The following is a 20404-nucleotide window of genomic DNA, read 5'->3' on the forward strand; positions in this document are numbered from 1 at the left end:
AGTCATTTGAATATTTCAGTTTCAGAAGAATTTCTTTTAAACCTCCATCAGAGGACAGAATTATAGTCATTCTCTTAATGATGGATCTTTCTTGTTATTTTCCTTTTGTTTGCAAAGCAGAAAACTTGTTACCATACAGTACATTACCAATTTAAGTTCGTCTCGTACCATTCTGATAAAATTACTCCCTGACTCGTTCTCCACGCGCTCAAGTTTCTATCAACAATTCTTTTAAGTTTCCCTCTTTAACTAATTCTTCCTACAGCCGGATGGAACAGATCTGTTTCACTTTGTCCATGGACATCAAGCATGGACTGCATACCTAGTACACATGGAACAAGATGGCGCTTGGGGTGATCACGTGATTCTGTGTGCCGCAGCAAACTACTTTGAAACGTGCATTCGTGTGGTCAGCAGTCTATCCCATAGCAATGATGTAATCATTACGCCACATTGTCCAGTGGACGAAAGCAAACCTCTTGTGCTGGGACATATTCATGAGGTGCACTATGTCAGCCTTCGACCCGTGCAAGGTACAGCTCATTACATTATTCCAATTAAATGTAATTTCTAAGCTATAGTGATATTTGTTAGTTAGGATCCTTAATCTTCTTTTAAATACCGAGTTGACAACAGTTACCATTTTTGTTGTTCGATTTGCTCATTTAACACGCATCATGAAGTTTGTGGTTTTCATGTTTCATGCTTCATCGCTGGCTCCCATCTCAATAATCAAAGCAATTCATGCACTCTATTGTTCTCCCTTTCCGTTTAATCACAGTGTTCTGATTCTTGTGTTTACAGGTTAAAGTGGCAGGCCCTTCCAGTGACTTTGATCGGCCCTTGTGAAGAGCTCGGCCTTGCAGAATGACTTCACAGGCATAGAGACTATTGATGCAAATTGGACAACTACAGCTTTCTTTAGTCGATTTTCCAATGTAAACTTTAAAATCTTAGATTTAATTAGAGTTTCCAAAAAATGTTTACAAGAGAGCAAGGACAATAAAAAGGCCCTATAATAAAAATTTAATTTCTTGTAACAAGTGGCTTTGAAATGTAATCGAAATAAGCTTTCAAGGGAGAGATAATACAAATATTAGGAAAAGATAACTTAGTGATATTCTCCAAAGTTGACAAATATTTGAATAGGTGAAGAATGTGATAGCCGATAAAGAAACTACTTGCAAACCTAAAAGAACTCGACCAACGATTTCATTTCGTTTAATACTGTACGATGTGGGGATTGAGATGAAATTTTACAACGCAACAGCAATTCATATCGTTCCCCTGATAGGACTGAGCTGTTTAGATATTATGAGAATCCGTCAGTTATTTGCGGGCGAGGCTCTTCGCATATCTCTCGTCAAAACGAGTAAGGAACTTATCAGGATGCCAGAAGAGTGCATGCAAGCTCCTTAGTAATCTTCTGATATTAATTTTCTGCTTTATTGCGAGTATCACTGCCACCATGTCTTCAGAAGTATCATCGCCAGGCAAGAGACGTCATCATATTTTATTGTTAGAGGAGTTGTCTTCGAAAAATCTCTTAATTGGATACGATATTCGAATCTACCTCGCTTAATTAACTGCTACAGGTGGATGTTTTAATTTTGGAAGTACTTCATTCCATTTTTTTGGAAAGAAACGGTGTTTAACCCTTGAACTCCTTGAAGTGATTAACATTTAACTTCTCCCTTTAATATTCATACATTATTCAACAAACAGGTGATGAGAATATTCAAACTTATCAGGTAGAAGCTGCTACCTTGATCTAGCACGAAATTCTCATAATTAATTAATGAGGACATGTGTAGCAGCTAGAGGGGAGAATTAACAATCAGATCTTGGGAGTGAAAGGGTTAACACCTTGTCCTCACGTAGCGCTTTACCCACAACTATATCATAGTCACAGCTTTCCCGTGAATAGGAACTTTCTTGCTTCCTCGACGAATTCCTCCAAAATATATCTGTAAAAGGAAAATTATCGGTTTAACCGAAAGTTCGATTTTTCTCTATGTGACGCGCACAAATCCCTACCGCTCTTTTGTTGTGTTTTAAGGGCAAAGAACACCGTTTTAAAAAAGAACGTGAAAAAACTTCTCGCTAGATACACAACCGCTAACTTACTTAACTTAACCTCGCCTACGTAACATGCACAACTGAATATATTTTTACTGCTTGTTACATAACGTTGCGTAATGTCTCTGGAAGTCAGCAATACGAAATGAACACTAAGTTCGGGTCCTATTTGCAATCAACAACATGCATATCTCTGTTTTGTATTCCAAGTAACATAGAATCTTCATAGTCTTGGTTTGCCCAATATCTGAGCTTATTTGAGTTGCTCTCTCAAAAGAGTTGGTCTCGGCGATTGAAAAAAACCTCGCAACACCTTCCAGTCATCAGAACTAATTACTGATCTCGCACTCCGTTCAACACGCATAGAAAACGTATATGTCAAGAAGATTGACTTCAATTCCTGCACTCTATCTGAAACGATCAAATGAAATCACGAACGTCTACACAATGTGAAACACACTTACCTGCGTTAGACATGATTAACAACTGATCGGAGAGAGGTAAAAGCGATAGATGTATGAAGACAAGGAACCTACGGAAATATTACAACCTCTTCATCAACAGAACACACCTTGCTTCCTTGGGTTCACGGTAGGCTTAGTTTGTTCTGAAAATGTTTTACATGCAAGCATACCGAACTCCCGAGCCAAATTTTTCACGGGTACGTCTCTTTCCAAAGGTTTTGAAAATAGTTTAAGCACTCTGATGTTTCTCACCGAAATTTCTGAGAAAACGGAAGGTACCGACCTCGCGATCAAATGTTTATCCAACATCCTGAGCCCTTGCGCTATCTTCAGACTCGATTAAGATTGATCTTGCTTCGCTTTTGGTATTTATTAGAATTAGATACCACTGTATACACGATGATTGATATACTGAAGCAGGTTGTTCGGGGCATCCCTGCTATTGAGGGTACTGCAAACAACGGCTGTCATCAAAATATCTTCTAACCTGCTGCACTTAGTCTAACCTGGAACACAGAGGTAAGGATTCAACCAATCGAATTTCTTGGGAAAATTCACCCACAGCGAAAGTTCCCTTTTTTTCGGCCGAGGCGTAAAACTAAATGTAGATAGCTGTAGAGCACTTTTACAGACGAGGAATTCAACAAGTCGAGAAGCGAAAGACGAATGATCTTTGGATATGTAATCGTGACATTCGCTTAATTAAAATAGTCACGTTCTCGACAACAGAAATCAAATTTCCTTACTGTCACGCGATCACGTGCTGAGGTCTTTGCCTTACTTCACAGTTACATTCCTCTGATCCCTATATCTGTTCAGAAGGTAAATTTGATTCCTTGTATTTAACTTGGTGAGATCGTTGTCATTTTCATGATTGTCCGAAGATAAGTTGAACGGACAAATTTTCCTCAAAAAGGAAACCTGTTTGAGACTCTCAGTCAGTGGATTAGAGTCAAGCGAAGAACCGGGCGAGTTCAAGTCGGTGGTCACGATTTCCTGATTCCACAGCAGTTCTTTCGCTCATTTCCATTAACCGAGAGCGAAACAAACATTAAGGCTAACATCAGCCCCGCTACCCAAACAAGAAAAGCGAGAGGTGGCCTTATAATTGTTTTTTGTTTTGTTTTGTTTAAAAGTAGATGGGCCTTTAACACTTCAATTAAAGTTCAATAACAAGCCACCAAACTATAAAACTTGACTTTTTCATGATCATATACCCTGTAATCTCATGGGTTCAACAACCCAGCACATTGGCTTCTATTTCAGTTTTAAGATAAAATCTCACATTTTAAAAGCTGGAATTGTACACAGGAAATGACATTATCATATGTAGGGTGACTAACAATGGAATCATAGAATGGTCACCATTTTGGAATAAGCTTTACACTCAGTATGAGTAAGTCTAACACAGTTCACATTTGCCATGATTTGCTTTTAATTCATCAATTCTACCATGATGTTAGCTTTTCCAAGTACCTGAAAAAACAAAACAAATTAAAAAGCCATAACAATCACAGCATTCAAAATGAGCACAAGGACTTCCATTACGTTCCTTTTAAGTTTCCACAAGCTTAAAATGTCTCCTTTCAACATTTTTTATCCCAGACAAAAAGTGAGTGGGTTCCCTGTGTAGTCTTCTGTTTTTAGACTTTGCTGCAACAGGTGCAGTTTTTCTCTCTTTTCAAGTCTCTACACTTTAATTTTCTTTGCCTGCAACAAAAATACATACATCATAAAAATTAAGCATATGATAAATCTTTTATGGATAAGAATCCCTATTTTACTAACATCTTGTTGCAGAGTAAACAAAAAGGCCAGGCACACCAGGTTTTCTGTCATTTGAACATTAACTTTCTCTAATCCTCAAACCCCAAATAGTGACATGCCACTAATTTCTCCTTCCAATATTATTCCTAAATTATCATTATTATCATAAGAATACAGGAAATGATCACTAACAAAAAAAGCTCTTGATTGTTGAGCAAATTCTCCTTGTCAGAACACAGAGAAAAGTATGGAGAATATGCATATATATTGATGTTAGAGTGTAAAGGGTTAAAAACAGACAATAGGGAATGCGTGTATAGATTAAGGATTCTAGAATATCATTGTGCTTCTACGATATCCTTGGCTGACAGATTGTTCTTGCAGGAATTGATACATGTGAGCACAGGGGAGCAGATGGGAAATGTATGTAACAGCATAACAGTTACATGAGCATCATCCAAATATGATGAATTTAATTTTTTTTTCTATCAATCAATTCTATGAATCTAATTTAATCACACATGTATTTGTGAGGGAAATCTCATGAGCTCAAGTAAATCTTTTAATTAAAAGGCATCAGTGATGTTTACAAAGCTTTGGTAAATGAACTAACCATTGGAGTGCTTTTTAGAAAACTTTCAAACATCTAATGAGTAACCCTAAATAATGAAATGTAAGAGCCGTTTAATATGTTTTTATGTATGATATGTTCTAAAAAAAACCTCATACAAATACTGCTCTTTGTACATTCCTGGTGCACATTTCTCAAAACATGTTCAACCAGTTGGAAAATGCCTTAAGATAATTATATTGTTTGATTTGATCATTCATTAGAATGCAGAGGAGGATGGACACATCAAACTTTAATGTTTTCTTTTAAATACTAAAAAGTTTATTGTTGTTTAGTTCTCTTTAACCCTTTAACTCCCAGAAGTGATTGACATGTAACTTCTCCCTATAAAATCCATTCATCATCTAGCAAAGAGGTAAGGAGAATACATATATGTTATTTGCCGGCTGGGAGGTCCGTGTGGTGAAAAACTGTGACCGAGGTCTTGAAAATACTGCCCGAGGCCGTAGGCCGAGGGCAGCATTTTCAAGACCGAGGTCACAGTTTTTCACCATATGGACCGACCCTTAGCCGGTAAATAACATATTTATTGTTTTTAAACTTGACGAAATTCTTTCCGAAAGAACCCGAAGGATTTATGGCCGTAAATACGGCAAGATCTTCCGTAAACTGAACAATTTTTGAGTGAGTAAATGGTAGTTAAAACAGAGGTGATGCAAATTTAAGAGAGATGCCTCAGCGAAACATTTTCATTTCCATAACGATAAAGGTGATTTAAAAGGCTTCCAAACAAACTTTGAAACATTATTTTTACAAGTATCTGTCACAATCTGACACCTGTCAATTAGAGAGCGCGCAAGAAAAAAAAAGGGTAGGAACATTTGAAAACCAACAGAACTTAGTTTGGCAAGGACTGTCACGACAATGTTTTCTTCAAAATCAGTTAATGATCTAACGGAAAGTATTATTCACTCTCATCGACCATTCATTCATGTACGAAGATTTACCTCTGTTCATTAAGTAAACGGCGAGGAAAGTAATTGTGAGTAAATTCAATTTTTTAATTTGGAAGTTGTGAGAGTTTGCTCGTTTGTTTGCTGTAATGGCGTGTTTAACTCTGATCTTTCCTTCACAAAAACTAAATTCGAACGGCACACTCCAACGAGACACAAGGGAATGTAATGCGACCTTTTCTCAAAAAATTCCTTCATTTTCTGTTGTGCAATTTAAGGTACAAATGTCCAAATTGAACGGAATTGGAAAGACTCACCAGGAGCGTATATTTGTTGTAGAACTTAAATTAAAACTTCGCTCGCTCTTTCACTATGAACAAATTGCTCGAGAAAATTCAGATATTAAATGAATGAAAGTTCCATCGTTCAGTTTAACTGTAACCAAATACCTCACGTTTCAACTTTCTGGGTACTTTTTGTGAACGATTAAAATTAATTCCAGACGGTTTTTAGGCCGCTTGTCAACCAACGTAATGACACTATTGTTTCATTCTGAAACCAATATTTTTCTGTCAACCAAAGTGATTTGATAGAGAGAAAAGAGAGGATTCATAAGTTATTTATCGGCTTGAGGTAGTGACCGAAGTGTTTGCTTAAAAATACTGCCCAGCCGGAAAACGAGGTATATTTATGAAAAATGACAACGAAAGTTGGGATGTACTCGGCGACTCACGAAAGCGTTACCGTGGCCCGTGGGCAGAGATAGGAAAATACTGACCGGGTAAAGAACCAATCAGATTGCAAGATTCGTTACCGTGCCCTCTAAAAAAACAATAATTAAACTTATCAGGTAGAGGTTGTTTTCTTGATTTAACACCAAATTCTTGTAACTTATTTAAAAGGAAATGTGTAGCAGCTAGAGGGGAGAATTAACAATCAGATCTTGGAAGTGAAAGGGTTAAAAGCTTTAATTTCAAGGCAGTGTGTAGTATGGAAATCCTGTATTGAACTTAATAAGTTATTTTTCAATTCATTCACAATAGACTAATCAGGAATGAAACATTTTGTTGCAGTATATAATGATTATTATTACATTATTTTAGGTAGTTAGTATTAGTAGTAGAAAAAAAACAGCAGTCCTATGTCTGAGTGACTTGCTGTAGTCTCTTAGTTATCTTCAGTCCCTAATTTTTGCTGATGACTGTTAATTAAAATCAGGAGGAAAATTATTAAAAAGGACACCAACAATTTGAGAATGAAAAGTTAAACCCCATCCCTCTCTCACTGTAGGACAGTACCCACTGATAAAAGGATGAACCTGATTAATTCTGACTAAAGCTGACTAATTTGAGAGTATAAGAGCTAGTTTGAGAGTACATGTTTAAGTATGTAAATACTAAAAATTCTTTTGCAATTGTTTAAAATCACAATGTTATACCTCCCAACTCAAAAGCCACTTTTTATTTGACCCTAATTGTTCCCTTTGGCTTCAGTTCAAGGAACATTTAAGAGTCTTGGGAAAAGAAAACTCACTGTATCCCTTGAAGCCAGTCATTAACTGCTTATGTTTAACAAAGTTTGAACTGAAACAAACTCTGAATACTGAAAAGTATGGCAAAGAATGTGTTGCATGAGAAAGTCAAGACTTTCTTTTTTATCACCCCACTCTCTGAAAGGACACTTTTGTGCCCCCATTTGACTATCTTGTCATGATAACTGAAGTTTGCGGTTTGAAATCTAACATGATATCCAAGCTAATTAAACACAGAAAGAAAAGAGAGCCTGGTCAGTCTACCAGAAAACTTACTGCTTGTCTTATACAGCCTTTAAGTGCTTGAAACTCCTTATCACAGGCATGCTTAGTAATGTTGTCTTTCTGGGACACACAGCTTCCATAACGAAGGGCCTGGAAAAAAACAACATCTACAATTAGGAAAATAAAATATTTAAAAGAACTTGAAGAAAAATTTTGGTTTGAGTATTGACCCTATAATTCCTAGGATCTAATCATTTATTCTCCTCTCTAGCTGCTACACATTTCCATGTAAATTAGTTGTAAGAATTTAGTGTTAGATCAAGATAAAAACTTCTACCTGATACATTTGAGTACTCTCATTACCTGTTTGTTGGATAGTGGATGAATATTGTAGGGAGAAGTTACATGTGAATCACTTCTAGGATTTAAAGGGTTAAAACAATCTCAGGCATATTCCCAGCAACACCTAAAACAAACTGAGTAAGGTTTTCAGTTGAGTGAGTCAATTCTCAGATCTTGGAGCTAAAAGGATCAAGATTTCAGGTAGTTGGTTAAGAGGAGACAATTTGGGACAGATTTGAATGCTATAATGATCTTTTTACTCACAGTGCTATTTATAACTTTGATTGAACCCAAAAACAATATAATATTTCTAAACTTTTCCATGACCTTGGTCTGTGATGGACTAAAATATTAATACTATTGAAAAAAGCAATCAGAGACAAAAACAGCAATTTGGTTTCTTGTATTTTGCAGTGGCCTAAGTTGGTTTCTGTCTTTGTTTCTCTCTGTTCTTCATATTTTATAAACTCTTAATTACAACACCACACAGTATACTTACAATACTTCAGCTACCTTACTTTTATAATAAATTATTCATGATCAATAAATGCCATTATAATCCAACACATATATTTGCTTGTCTGCAATTGGTCTAAACCCATCACATGACACAATATTCTCTACCTAAAAACTGGGGAATGTCCAAGGATATACCTCAAGAGATATTTCCCAATTTTCAAACCTTACATGTACATCCAATATGGAAAACTCTGTTAAGGATTTAATTCAGGATGAAAAGCATTGTGTGGTTGTTATAGAAGAGGTTACATGTTACTTTTGCTCATAAAATCATTTCAGAGAACACTGAAAAGTGAACCTTCCACACCATAAACAGCAAGCGGTTCATAAACATTTTTCCCATGTGTTGAAAAGTATTTAAAGGATAATAAACTGTAATAAATAATAATAAACTGTAAGCTGTAATATAATTTATAAAGTAAACCTCTCAGGCATAAGCATTCTTTTCTCTAACAAAAGCCATGGGTTGTCAAAGGCTACCAATTGGGTTGTCATCCATTATATACTGACCAAAAGAAAATCAGAATTGTAGGCAACCAGAATTAAACATTGCTTCAACACAGATTAATTGGGTAATATCTCATGATCAGTACATATCAAGAAACTGGTATGCAGGTGAAGGGGAAAATTAGAGAGGGGAACTGCATGATGTCTGAGACTTGCTCAGCAAATGTTGATAAGTGGAAGAAAACAACAGCATCATTGGTTTAAAAAGATAAATAAAAGAGAAAAAAAAGGCAAATTTTGTGGTTAGTGGGAATCACAGTCTCAGAGGTGCTTGTGATGGCCAAAATTACTTGTAATGGTACAAAAAGAAACACACTTTTTAACCCTTCATCTCCCATTAGTGTCCAAGACAGAATTTCTCCTAACAATGTCATTACAATATCAAGCAGACAAGTGATGAGAATAAAGAAAAATATTAATTAGGGGATTATTAGTTGATCCACTACCAAATTCTCCAAATTAACATCACAAGAACTATATGGCAGACAGGAAGGAGAATCACTAATGAGATCTTAAGAGTTAAAGGATTAATATCCTTCCAAACAAAGCAAAAAGGTGAAGAATCAAAGCAAGGTGAATAATCAAAGTGGTTGCTAAAATAAAACTACAAATAAAAAGTTATTTCAGAACTAAACAAACAAGAAAACAAAATAAAGGAGAACAAAAGACACAAACAAATGTTGTATGAGATCCTGATTAAAGACAATAGAGAACCATTTAATGCCATTCAGAAAAATGATCCAGCAAAGTTATACTATAAATCAGAATGAATAAAATTTACAGTAAAGAACTTATATGAATGATACAAACATAGGTAAATTGAGCAGAAAAAGTAACAGAAAATCAAAGAAAGTAACAGACTTGAAAACAAAAAAACTTAATGAAAATGCAATGGAAACACAAAATGTATACAAATTGAATTAAGTCAATGTGGTTTTTGGCAGCAAGAGTGCTTTTCATTTATTTCTTAGAGCTTCCTTCTTTTCTTAAACCCTTTAAACTCTTGGAGTGACCAGTATCTAATTTCTCATTACAAAATCACTCCTGAATCACACATCAAGGTCATGAGAATAAAGGAAATGATCCTTAATGAAAGAAGCTTTTGATCAGTAACCAAATTCTCCTTGTCAGCACCTTAGGAATCATATAAAGAACAGCAAGGAGAATATGCATACTGATGTTAGGGTGTAAAGGGTTAAGTAAGTCATATTAGGGAAAAAATTGTACCCTTTACCAAATTTGAAACTCAGGAGACACTTATTGAACAGTTAAGTTACTCTCTGTAATCCTAAAGTGCAGTGGCAAAGAAATCTTCCCAGATATCACATTACCATAGTGCTTTAACAGCGAACATGTGACTAATCTTTAACAATACTTTTGTCAAACCTTTATCACACTGTGATCATTTGTTAAGCAGTCATCAAAAAGAAATATGTCTTTCATTAAAACTTTGTTTATTTCCTTTCAGTGGTGAACCAAAGAATCTATTCTGCACTTGATTAATTTAATCATAAGTTGCACTTTGCTGGAAGGTAAATCGAAACACAACAAAGCAAAACAAGGCAAAAAACGATAACAAAAGAAACCTGAAGATAATTTTGTCCTGAAAAATTCATTTTAAGCAGCAACGATGTGTAATCGCTATTTTGCTGCGGAGAAAAACAAACGTAACTCCTTAGCATTATTTAAGCTTAATTAAAAATAAACAAACCAAACCTCATGTGCCTTCCATGCAATTTTTTTTTTCTAGGTTTCAAATAACTTTCCGATTGGGCAATTTGTCACGGCTAAGATTAATGCGAGCAATACTTTCAGAAATAAATGTGAGTATACACTAGATGAGTCCCTAGCTACAAACCTTAGCAACTACATGTACAGGCATTTCATGACCAAGTCTTACATGTTGAACCTGACTTTGTTAAAACGAACTTACTTGTGTTAACTACACGTGCTACTTAGGCGTACTGAACACAATGTGTCGCTTAAAATCTCACCTCTGTTTTACATCCCACAAGAGGCTTCACCAAGCCCGAGATTCTTCAGTAATCTTTTCCGTTTGAGCTCATTATTTCAAACGCACTTTCGTCTTGCTTTATCCGCCATTCTTACAAGCGTACTATGCATCCTGGGTACTAATTGGCTACAAAGCGGAAATGAACTGGGCTAAAACCGGAAGTCTCGGATCCATCGTCTCAAATTTTACACGTTTTCGTATTCACAGTTAAAAGAACACCGACATTAGTAAACAACGATTTGAGCGCTGAAGGCCTCTTCAGTGTTTATCCGATTACGTTTTGTTGTTCCTCAAGGATTATAGACCTAATTCATTTCAAGACTGGTGAAACTCGTCTGGACTTTATTTGGATTTTTTCTGAACGATTACGATCGCCATGTGTGTCCGACATGAGGAACAGTTGTTCATGATTTTATCTATTTTTGTACATCAAAGTGTTGGTGTATGGCCTTGGCCTAATTGGGGCGATAAACCAAAACCTATTGACGGAAACTGGAGCTCTTGGTTTGCTTGGAGTTCTTGCCAGATCCCATTGGATGGCAATTTGTTGCCGTTTCGATACAGAGAAAGAGATTGCTCCCAAGACCGAAAAATGACGGTGCCGATTGCGTAGGAGAAACGAGACGTACCTCGGTTTGCGACGCTGGTAATATTCCCCTTGGCATGGAGTGTGGTCGAATACAAGATTCGTTTGTAACGGCTTTGCAATCAGGCTTATGGTTATTTTTTTTTTTTTTTGTTCCCGGTTCTTGTTTATTTATGTTGATCTCGAACTTTTCTTTTGCCTTTCACTTGTTTTTGTGTCTAATTCTGGTTTTGTTCTTCGCTTGCTTTTGGTTTACAGTGTGTTTCTTGGTTTTGTCTCTCACTTTAACGTTTAACAATTTCTGCTACAACAACGGAAGCTGAAGACACCATAGCTGTACCGCGTAACTGTTTGTAGTGTTTACCGTTGTGCTGAAAGTAAGTTGACGTTAAGCTGCAACGATTCAGTAAGTCTATAATGTGTTCTGTCGATAGCGGTAGTGGCTCGGCTCGATACAGACTAATAAAAGGAGGTAACCAAGATTCTTTTTTTACATCTCTGGGTTCAAATGAAGGGTGGGAGATATCAATTCAAATAAACTTTTGAATTTAGCTAGAAATTTAGTGTAATTGAGTGCGCTATTTTGACCAATCATAGCACACGTACTAACTGACCGATATTATGAGGGGTATTCATTCTAGCATTTCTATGGCACACAATCTGAAAAAAGCGGTAAAACTGATCTAGAGCCGTGCATCTTTTCCACCGACGAGAAGCCATTTTTCGAACATCTCAAATTGGAAAAATTACTCAGCCACTCATTAAAAAGTTATGTCAATGAAATCGTCACCGACTGACTCTGAAATGAATCCGCTCTCACCATCCGTGGCTTCATGAGGTGTAATTTAAGGGAGTTGCTGTAGAGAGGGAGGGGAGGGTGATTCTGGGTGGTGTACGACTGACTTCCTTTAAGATAGAAAATAATAATTAATTGGGATGATAAAACAAATCTGCCAAATTTTTGTTTAAACCATCACGATGCAACATGTGATGTCTGGATTTCATTTTGTGCTTGCAGATTTTTCAGACTTGAATACCGTGGTACAGCACACACTGAATAATCCAGTCCACGCAAGGTTCATTCGCTTTTATCCTGTCACTTTTGCTTATTTCCCTTGTATGAGGGTTCAGGTGTTTGCTCAGTGAATACAGAATCATCTCGAGTGATTTTTTTTTCTCGAAAAAATTACCGTTTCCAGGAGCTATAAAATACATTTTTTTTTTCATCTTCCTTGGTTCATTAGCGAGAAGTTAGGTCTTGGGTGCTTATAAGAAGGGAAAGTCTTGCTTTTTAGTAGCGAGGTTGCCAATTTCACAAAAACTCTTCGTGCCCCACACGGTAATGTGTCATCTCAGACTGTTGTGTCTGTTTAAATGCCTAAATACGGCCTTGAAAACCTCCAGCAAGTCTCAGAATTATACGGATATGACTCTCTTAACCTGCTGAGTTGTTGAACTACGCGAGAAACTTTGGAAATGCAGCCAAGGAAGGATTACAGAGGATAACCCATTGAGCGGCCTTCTATAGTCTCCGTATGCTGTGCTCGAACGTATTATGATCCTGTCAGCCATATCAGTAATTAAACCGTTACCACCTGTACCGATGGCACCACAAAGCGTACAGAAGATGAGGGACTGGGCGCAAACATTTGGTGCTGCAGTGCGTCAGCGTTCTGTCAGACAGGAGAGCTGGAACTCTCTCATCGTATCTCTATCAGAGAGAAATTCAGCCGGGTGAGCCGGTCAGCCTAGAACGCTCTGAACTCGAGAGGAAAATGGGATGTCAGAATACGATTCCCCAAGCAGTGATGAAGAATCGGCTGACAAGGAGAGCGCATGTGATGTTGGCGAAATTCCATCTTTAGAACGAGAGGCGAATTTTCTCCTCAGAAGAGTTTCTCGCCTCGGAAGAAGTGTTCGCTTCAACGGCAGTTAATTTTTCTTTATTTTCCTTGTTATGGAACTATGGGATCGCTGTCACCTTTTGTTTTTTTTATGCTTTTGTTGACATTGCTATTCGTCTCTTTGCTACTGACCTGTCTTTACTAATACGCTTTTTCGTGATCGAAGTTAAACAGAAGGAAGTTGTGACTGTGACTAGCGTACGTTATTCGTGCAAAACTTCGAAAACTTCTAAAACGAACAGTAACACCGTTTTAGTGGAAAAAACTTACGCCTGACGGTGAGCAAAGATTTCAACGGATCAATACTGGTTGAGAAAATCATCACTCACCGAAAAGGCCCCTTTAATGACTGAAAATATATGAAAATCATATATACCGGTATGTGAACTGCCGTTGAAGAAATGATTATGAAAGTGATCCTAGCAGTTATGAACACTACTCAAATAGCAGTAAAAATAAGACCTGAGAAAAATTCAGGCCCGTGCGGGATTAGAACCCATCACCTTTGCGATACCGGTGCAGCGTTCTACACGCTGAGCTGGTCATTCTCTTGGTTTTAAGTAAACCCTCTAAATGGTGAGTAAATGACTGCAAATATATGATATGAACTGCGGTTGAAGAAACAAATATGAAAGCGATCCTTGCAGTTAAGAATATCACTTAAGAGCGCTTGTCTGTAAAAATCAGACAAATTCTAAATTTCGCGGCAAGTGTGAAAAATTCGATTTCTTTCTTATTTTAATATTAGATAGGCTAGACTATAACTAAAATCACTGGATATTTTTTTCGACAAAATATCTTTTTATTTCAGAGAAAAATACAAATAACAAAATTCCGTTAAAATCGTCATTTTTAGCAGCAAATTATTGCACAAGTTTGAGGGCTTCGCATTCAAAAACGAATCACAATCTCGTCTTTTCAACACTCAAATCTTCTTTTTTAACCTCATAAGACCTCACAAAACGATTTTTGTAAGCACTGCGTTCCTCTTTGCGTGTAAAATAATTTAATTTCGAAAGCATACATTTCTCTTCAGTAAAAGTACTTTGTGAGTAAAGTTAATTTTCAGCATGTGCTAAACCTTCAAATGGATTAAGCTTTGGGCGGTAGAATTACGAAAAGATGTTCTCAATATTATTGTAAAAATTTCTTTGGGCAAATGATTGAGAGCGATACGAAAGCTTTTCAAAGTCCGTTAAAATGCAGTTATTTGACCTTTCGCGGTCAACATTCCAGTTGCGAGTCACACACATACTTTAATATGATTCAACTCATATGAGGCCGGAAAATGTACATGGGTAGACATTTCCAAATGTTCTAACCTAATTTGCTGTAGAAGAAAAATCCAAAGACCATTTTACTGTGGTTATCTTGTCGCTCGTCGTATTTATAACATCCGATGAAACTGCCTGTCAATCTGCGAACTGTCACCAACCTTCGTTGTAAAACTTTTGACATCTTTCTGCACTGCGTTGTTCGGTTTGTGGTGCAGTAGATCGGAGCGATGCTTTTAAAAGTGGCACTACACATATGTTGCAGTCAACGTAGTTTTGTATACGGAGAGTCGTCACGCAATGCAAATCATGCAATGGAAAGTTATTTTTTAGGGGGTAGGGGAAGGGGAAAGTAAAAAGACGTCACTCTGCTGCTAAGCTTCTTTATTGTTGTGAACATCAAAATGTCTTCATGTAAGTCGCGGAGATCGGGCCTTCAGCCAATACTCGTTGAAAAGCTAAGTTCAGTACCTGCTAAAAATAGTAAGCCTAAGTAAACAAAACCTGGTTTATGATAATTACACGATGCCTTTTCTTCGCTCAGAGGCGGGGCTTCGGACTTTGTTTTTCACAAATACACTAACTTACACCGTCAACTTTGTTGCATAAAAAATGGAAGGTTGTTGTTCGTTCAAGTCGCTTATTGGCGGGGTTTGTGGTTACAACACTAGAGATCGAATGTGTGAAACGGAAATTGTTCCTTTACTTTCATGCACCAAGATATATCGCAAGTCATGAGTTGGCTTTCAAATTTACCGGTCCTGAAGATGAGATCGACCTTATTTTCTGCCGAGCGCATATATGTCAGCCTCTCTGTAGTTTAAGGTTTTAAACGGAAGTTGGTCTGTTAACAGTGGTTAATAGTACCACTCCCTTATGCAAGCCCCACCCATTGGCCACGGAACATAGCACCCCAGCCTCACATAAGCCACACATCCCCACCACTGCGTTTTGTAGCATGGTACAAATGTACAAAAGGTTCTCTTTCATGCTATTAGGGTATTCCTTGCAATTTTAGTGTAAAGAAAAACACCCCTAATAGGTACGACAGGCACAGAGCGCCAAAAAAAACAAGAATAATTCCCTCCAATAAATAAATGTATTTTACTGTTTGTCACCAGACAAAGATGACACTATTACAAAAATGTTTACAGAATAAAATATTTTTTAGGCTCCAAGAGTTCAATTCTGATAGTGCTTAATTATATGGAGTTTTGCCCTTCACCTATCCCCTAAAGTTCCAGTCACCGGTATTGCGTGACAGCCCAAATACTCAAAGGCGTACATGTTTGTAGTCAACTCAGTTTAGCATTGAGCTGGACCCTGTGAGCAGGGTAACTGGGATACCTGGATGGTACTGGATCCTTGGAACCAAGTGTAGTGATACTACGGGTATCGGACTAGTATACTGAAATAGCGCGCTCAAGTCTGGCCAAGGGCATACACCTATTTCAAAACATAGGCATGCTATGCATGCAAGAGTTACTTTTTTGTAGGGTGGGTGGATTACTTGAAACATTGTGAGTGATGTCTACATTCTTACAAAAGGAGAGAAGAATATTAATGTGGGAAAGAACGAAAATGTCGAATTACCTCACAGGTATTTTGTGGTAGATTATGTGTGTTTTGCGAATAAATTATAACCAAAAATAAACTGTATTGGTGCCACGGATACCTGTTACTACAAAATGTAGACAGCAGACTGCAGACCGGATACAAAATATAGACTGCAGAGTGGGTACAAAATGTAGACTAAGAATCTGAAGAGTTTTTACGTCTGGTATATAATAACATGTCATCTTACAGCTTACCGAGCGTCACGCAATCGCTTTTCTGCGATCCGCCTTCAGTATCATTTGCACTATTGTGGAATATTCCTGGCCCATTTCTTGATGAAAATCGATCGCAATATTATTTCAAGCCTTCAGTATAGTCTTCTTACTTTGTGCGCGAGTTGGTTGGTGTGAGTCTGTACAGATTTTACCAACGTAATTAAAGTAGATGACTTGAATACCAGTGATGGTAAAGCAAGCTTAAAACGGCAGAAATCGCCAGAAAATACAACGGATACACAGGGTATGAGTAAGTTTTATTGATTGTACGAGAAAAATGTTCATATTTCGAAATATGTATCGTTGTAAATCGACCATACTTCGTTCCCTATACTATTCCTTATAACGTGCAGTTCCTCTCGTAACTTAACACCGAGTCACACAACGCGTGACGCGTTCATCTTTTTCTCGAGACGTGAGCTTGGGCTGCCTGTGACGAGACAATTGCGTAAACAATATTTAACATAATAGCATTATACACAAAAAACACAGGGTTTTGGATCACGTATTTATTAGAAAAGAATATCCATGCAACTACAATGAAAACAAATATAAGATTCACCTTTCTGATCGTGAAATTAATACCATTCGTACTGTTATCGTAGCTACGTTCCTTGCCATCAAGTGAATGCAACATGTCGTCTTTCTTCACAAGCAGTTTGCATTATAGTTATGTTCTTCAGTCTCACGGTAGTAGTGTTGTTCAATAGATTGCACAGAGTATATGCAGTTTGGTTTCAGATTGCATATTTTGCTTTTTACAACAAGTGAACGTTTTTCAACTAAGACATTGGCATACTTAGCGTACAAGGCATTCAAGGCTTTCAAGTGTTCGCGACTCAATCCGTTCCAAAATTACCGCTCAATAACATCTTTCAGTGTGGATTAGCCGCGATTAAAACGACTTGTATATGCGTCTGTAAGTATTTTGCGCGTTTGCACCACAAAGCTCCAGGAAATCGCAATCTAAATACGTTGAAATACAAAACAACTGACCAAAGAGTTTTATAAGCAAAATCTCGTGATTCGTCATGTGACCCGACCCTGTCTGTGCATGACAACGTCAATCATCATCAAGATAACACACGTGATCAGCATGTGAACACCTCATTGGATCACAGTTAGTTGTCATGGTGTTGAGGGCCCAATGACCTTTGGGTACTATTGCGCAATTTTTCCATTTTGTGACGGAGGAAAAAAAAAAGACGACAAAAAAACAAAGGCATTTTATGACTGGGCTACCACAGGTATCCCAGTAATTAGACTGTCAGATGTAATCTTTTAGTGCATTGTGAACTGAGCAATACTCGCAGTCAATTGAACCGTTGAATAAGATGCCACAGTGAAGAAAGATATCGAACGTTTGACAACAAGATGGTGTTCGACAGGGTTGGTGGTTTCATCGGACGTTATCATTTATACAGACCTAAAACAACGAACGATAAGAGAATCACTCTAAAATGGTCTCTCGTTCGGTCTTCTGCGGCAAATGAGGTTATAGCATTTGGAAATATCTTTCTTTGTACATTTTTCGGCCTCCTATGGGTTGAAACATATTAAAATATGTGTGACTCGCGACTGGAATGTTGACCGCAAAAGGTCAAATAACTGCATTTTAACGGACTTTGAAAAACTTTTCTATCGCTCTTAATCATTTGCCCAAACAAATTTTTACAGTTATATTGAGAACATGTTTTCGAAATTCAACCACCAAAAGCTTAATCCATATGAAGGTTTAGCACATAGTGAAAATTAATTTTATTCACGAAGTATTTTTACTGAAGAGAAATGCATGCTTTCGAAATTAAATTATTTTAATAAGCGCAAAGAAGAGCGCAATGTTTACGAAAATCATTTTGTGTGGTCTTGTGAGATCGAGAAAGAAGATTTGATTGTTTAAAAGAAGATATAGTGATTTGTTTTTGCACGCGAAGCCTTCGAACTCGTGCAATAATTTGCTGCTAAAAATGACGATTTTAACGGAATTTCGTTACTTCTATTTTTCTCTGAAATAAAAAGATATTTTGCCAAAAATGTATCCAGGGATTTTAGTTATAGCCTAGCCTATCTAACATTAAAATAAGAAAGAAATCGAATTTTCCACCCTTGCCGCGATATGTTTGATTTTTACAGACAAGCGCTCTTAAATAGTAGGCCCTTTTAAGTTGAGGTATTGGGATTTGCCGGTATAAACCATCGGGATTACGGGATTGAGAGAAATTTTTAGTCGGGATCGGGGGATTGAAGAAACCTATAGGAGACCCTCTTTACTTATGTACGTAGAAAACCTCGAAATAGATAACTCGCTAAAATAGGTTCTCTTCAACGTAGTAAGCGGTCAGATAACAGGCAATGCACTGTGGCAGTAAGGTGAGGTATTTTTGTGAGAATTTGACCTATTTTTTTATTCTCTAGAGCGGTCGTAAATATTCCCATACAGACTCTTACCATTTCGCCATGACGGTTATTTCGTAAGATGATCATCTCACAGCTGGAGCTTAGGCTGCCTGTGTCCGACCCAGACTATATTTGTACACCGTTCTAACCGCAGGAGATAAAATGCCCTGAGGCATGCCATAGCTTTATCAGACTTAGTCCACTTGGCTGCTTCACTTTCTTTCGATGTATCATACCAATTTTGCATTATGCAGTAATCGATCAAATCTTCAATGTAGGTTTCCAGGTCGTGCTTGGTTCAAACCGGTTCAAACCGGAGAGAACTTGGTAAAATTTCCGCACAGCCTCATACTATTGTAAAACAAATCTGTTTTCCCAATGGCAATGTGTTGTTTTAGTCATTGTTTTCTCTATTCAAGAACTGAATGCATAATGAAATATGGGACTGGGTGGAAACTTTACCAAGAACTTGACTGTTTGGTCGCTATATGCAAATATCCGTTGAGAAATAATCAACCAGATCCGCTGCCACCATGTTACTTGCTCAGTTCCATGTTAAAACTTACAACTTTTATTCATTACGAAATCATTGTAATTTATACAAAGTGCGGTGTTGGTGCTTAGACTAATTGCATGGGTGTGCGTGTAACGGGTGAAAGTTAAACACTCTCAGCAGCAGGGAAAAGGAAATCAGTGATTGTAAGTTAAAGTGGCCTTAACGGAAAGTTTGAAGGAAGATTCTCGTTGGAATGGAAAGAATAAAGCAACAAACTGTTTATGACCGTGCTGATGTCAATCAGCTCTGATCATTAATCATTCTCTCTGGTACTTATTCAACATCGATCAGTGTTCAGTTTTTCACGTTAAGCAATAGAAGTGTTTGAACTGATGTCAAAATTCTCGCTTAATTCCATGGATTGTACTTGAGTTCATCTGACAGAAGTTAGAAATGAACTCAAAACCTTTTAAATCTGTAAACTAACCAAATTAATGCTTGATTGATTTGATCTAAACGCAGGTATGTCAGGTGTTTAATAAAATAAATTCAACTTGCTCGCTATCTGCCTCCGTGATTGACAAGAGGGTTCCCTTTACTTTTTTACGCGAAGCATGCTTGGACAATTTTTTTCCTCGTGGATCGTGATTTGAGTTTTTCCTTATTCGTGAATCGTGATTCTTGGCTGCTTCACTTTCTTTCGATATATCGCACCAATTCTGCACTTCGCAGTAATCTGTCAAATCTTCGATGTAGGTTTCCAGGTCATGCCTTTCATCTCCCGTTGTTTTGAATTCTAGACAAAGTGTATTCGAAGTCGTCTTGGTTTAAACCGGAGAAAATTTGGCTTTTAGATCGCTATATGCAAATATCCGTTGAGAAACAATCAACCAGAACCACTGCTACCATGTTACTTGCTCAGTTCCATGTTAAAACTTACAAC

At 37.2% G+C, this 20404-nt stretch overlaps 1 protein-coding gene and 1 long non-coding RNA gene across 4 annotated transcripts in view; one reads left to right on the forward strand and one right to left on the reverse strand.

Moving 5' to 3' along the window:
* LOC131770579 (uncharacterized) overlaps positions 1 to 20404 on the forward strand; it is a 101481-nt gene that overhangs the window by 53114 nt on the left and 27963 nt on the right. The window contains exons 11-12 of one of the 3 annotated variants that reach the window (XM_066167632.1): positions 266 to 533; positions 805 to 1898. The exons of 1 other annotated variant lie outside the window; for it this stretch is intronic. In XM_066167632.1, coding sequence (XP_066023729.1) covers positions 266 to 533; positions 805 to 809 — 273 coding nt within the window. In that variant the 3' untranslated portion in view covers positions 810 to 1898. Of the gene's footprint in view, positions 1 to 265; positions 534 to 804; positions 1899 to 20404 lie in introns of those variants that run through there. One more of the 3 variants, XM_066167633.1, reaches the window with a different exon arrangement.
* LOC136281283 (uncharacterized) lies at positions 3936 to 11067 on the reverse strand. Its single transcript, XR_010717643.1, has 3 exons — positions 10953 to 11067; positions 7642 to 7740; positions 3936 to 4253 (listed from the first exon to the last, which is right to left on the reverse strand). It is a non-coding gene; the product is annotated as an uncharacterized lncRNA (long non-coding RNA).

Source organism: Pocillopora verrucosa, chromosome 5, assembly GCF_036669915.1.
Source record: "Pocillopora verrucosa isolate sample1 chromosome 5, ASM3666991v2, whole genome shotgun sequence".
NCBI lineage: Eukaryota > Metazoa > Cnidaria > Anthozoa > Scleractinia > Pocilloporidae > Pocillopora > Pocillopora verrucosa.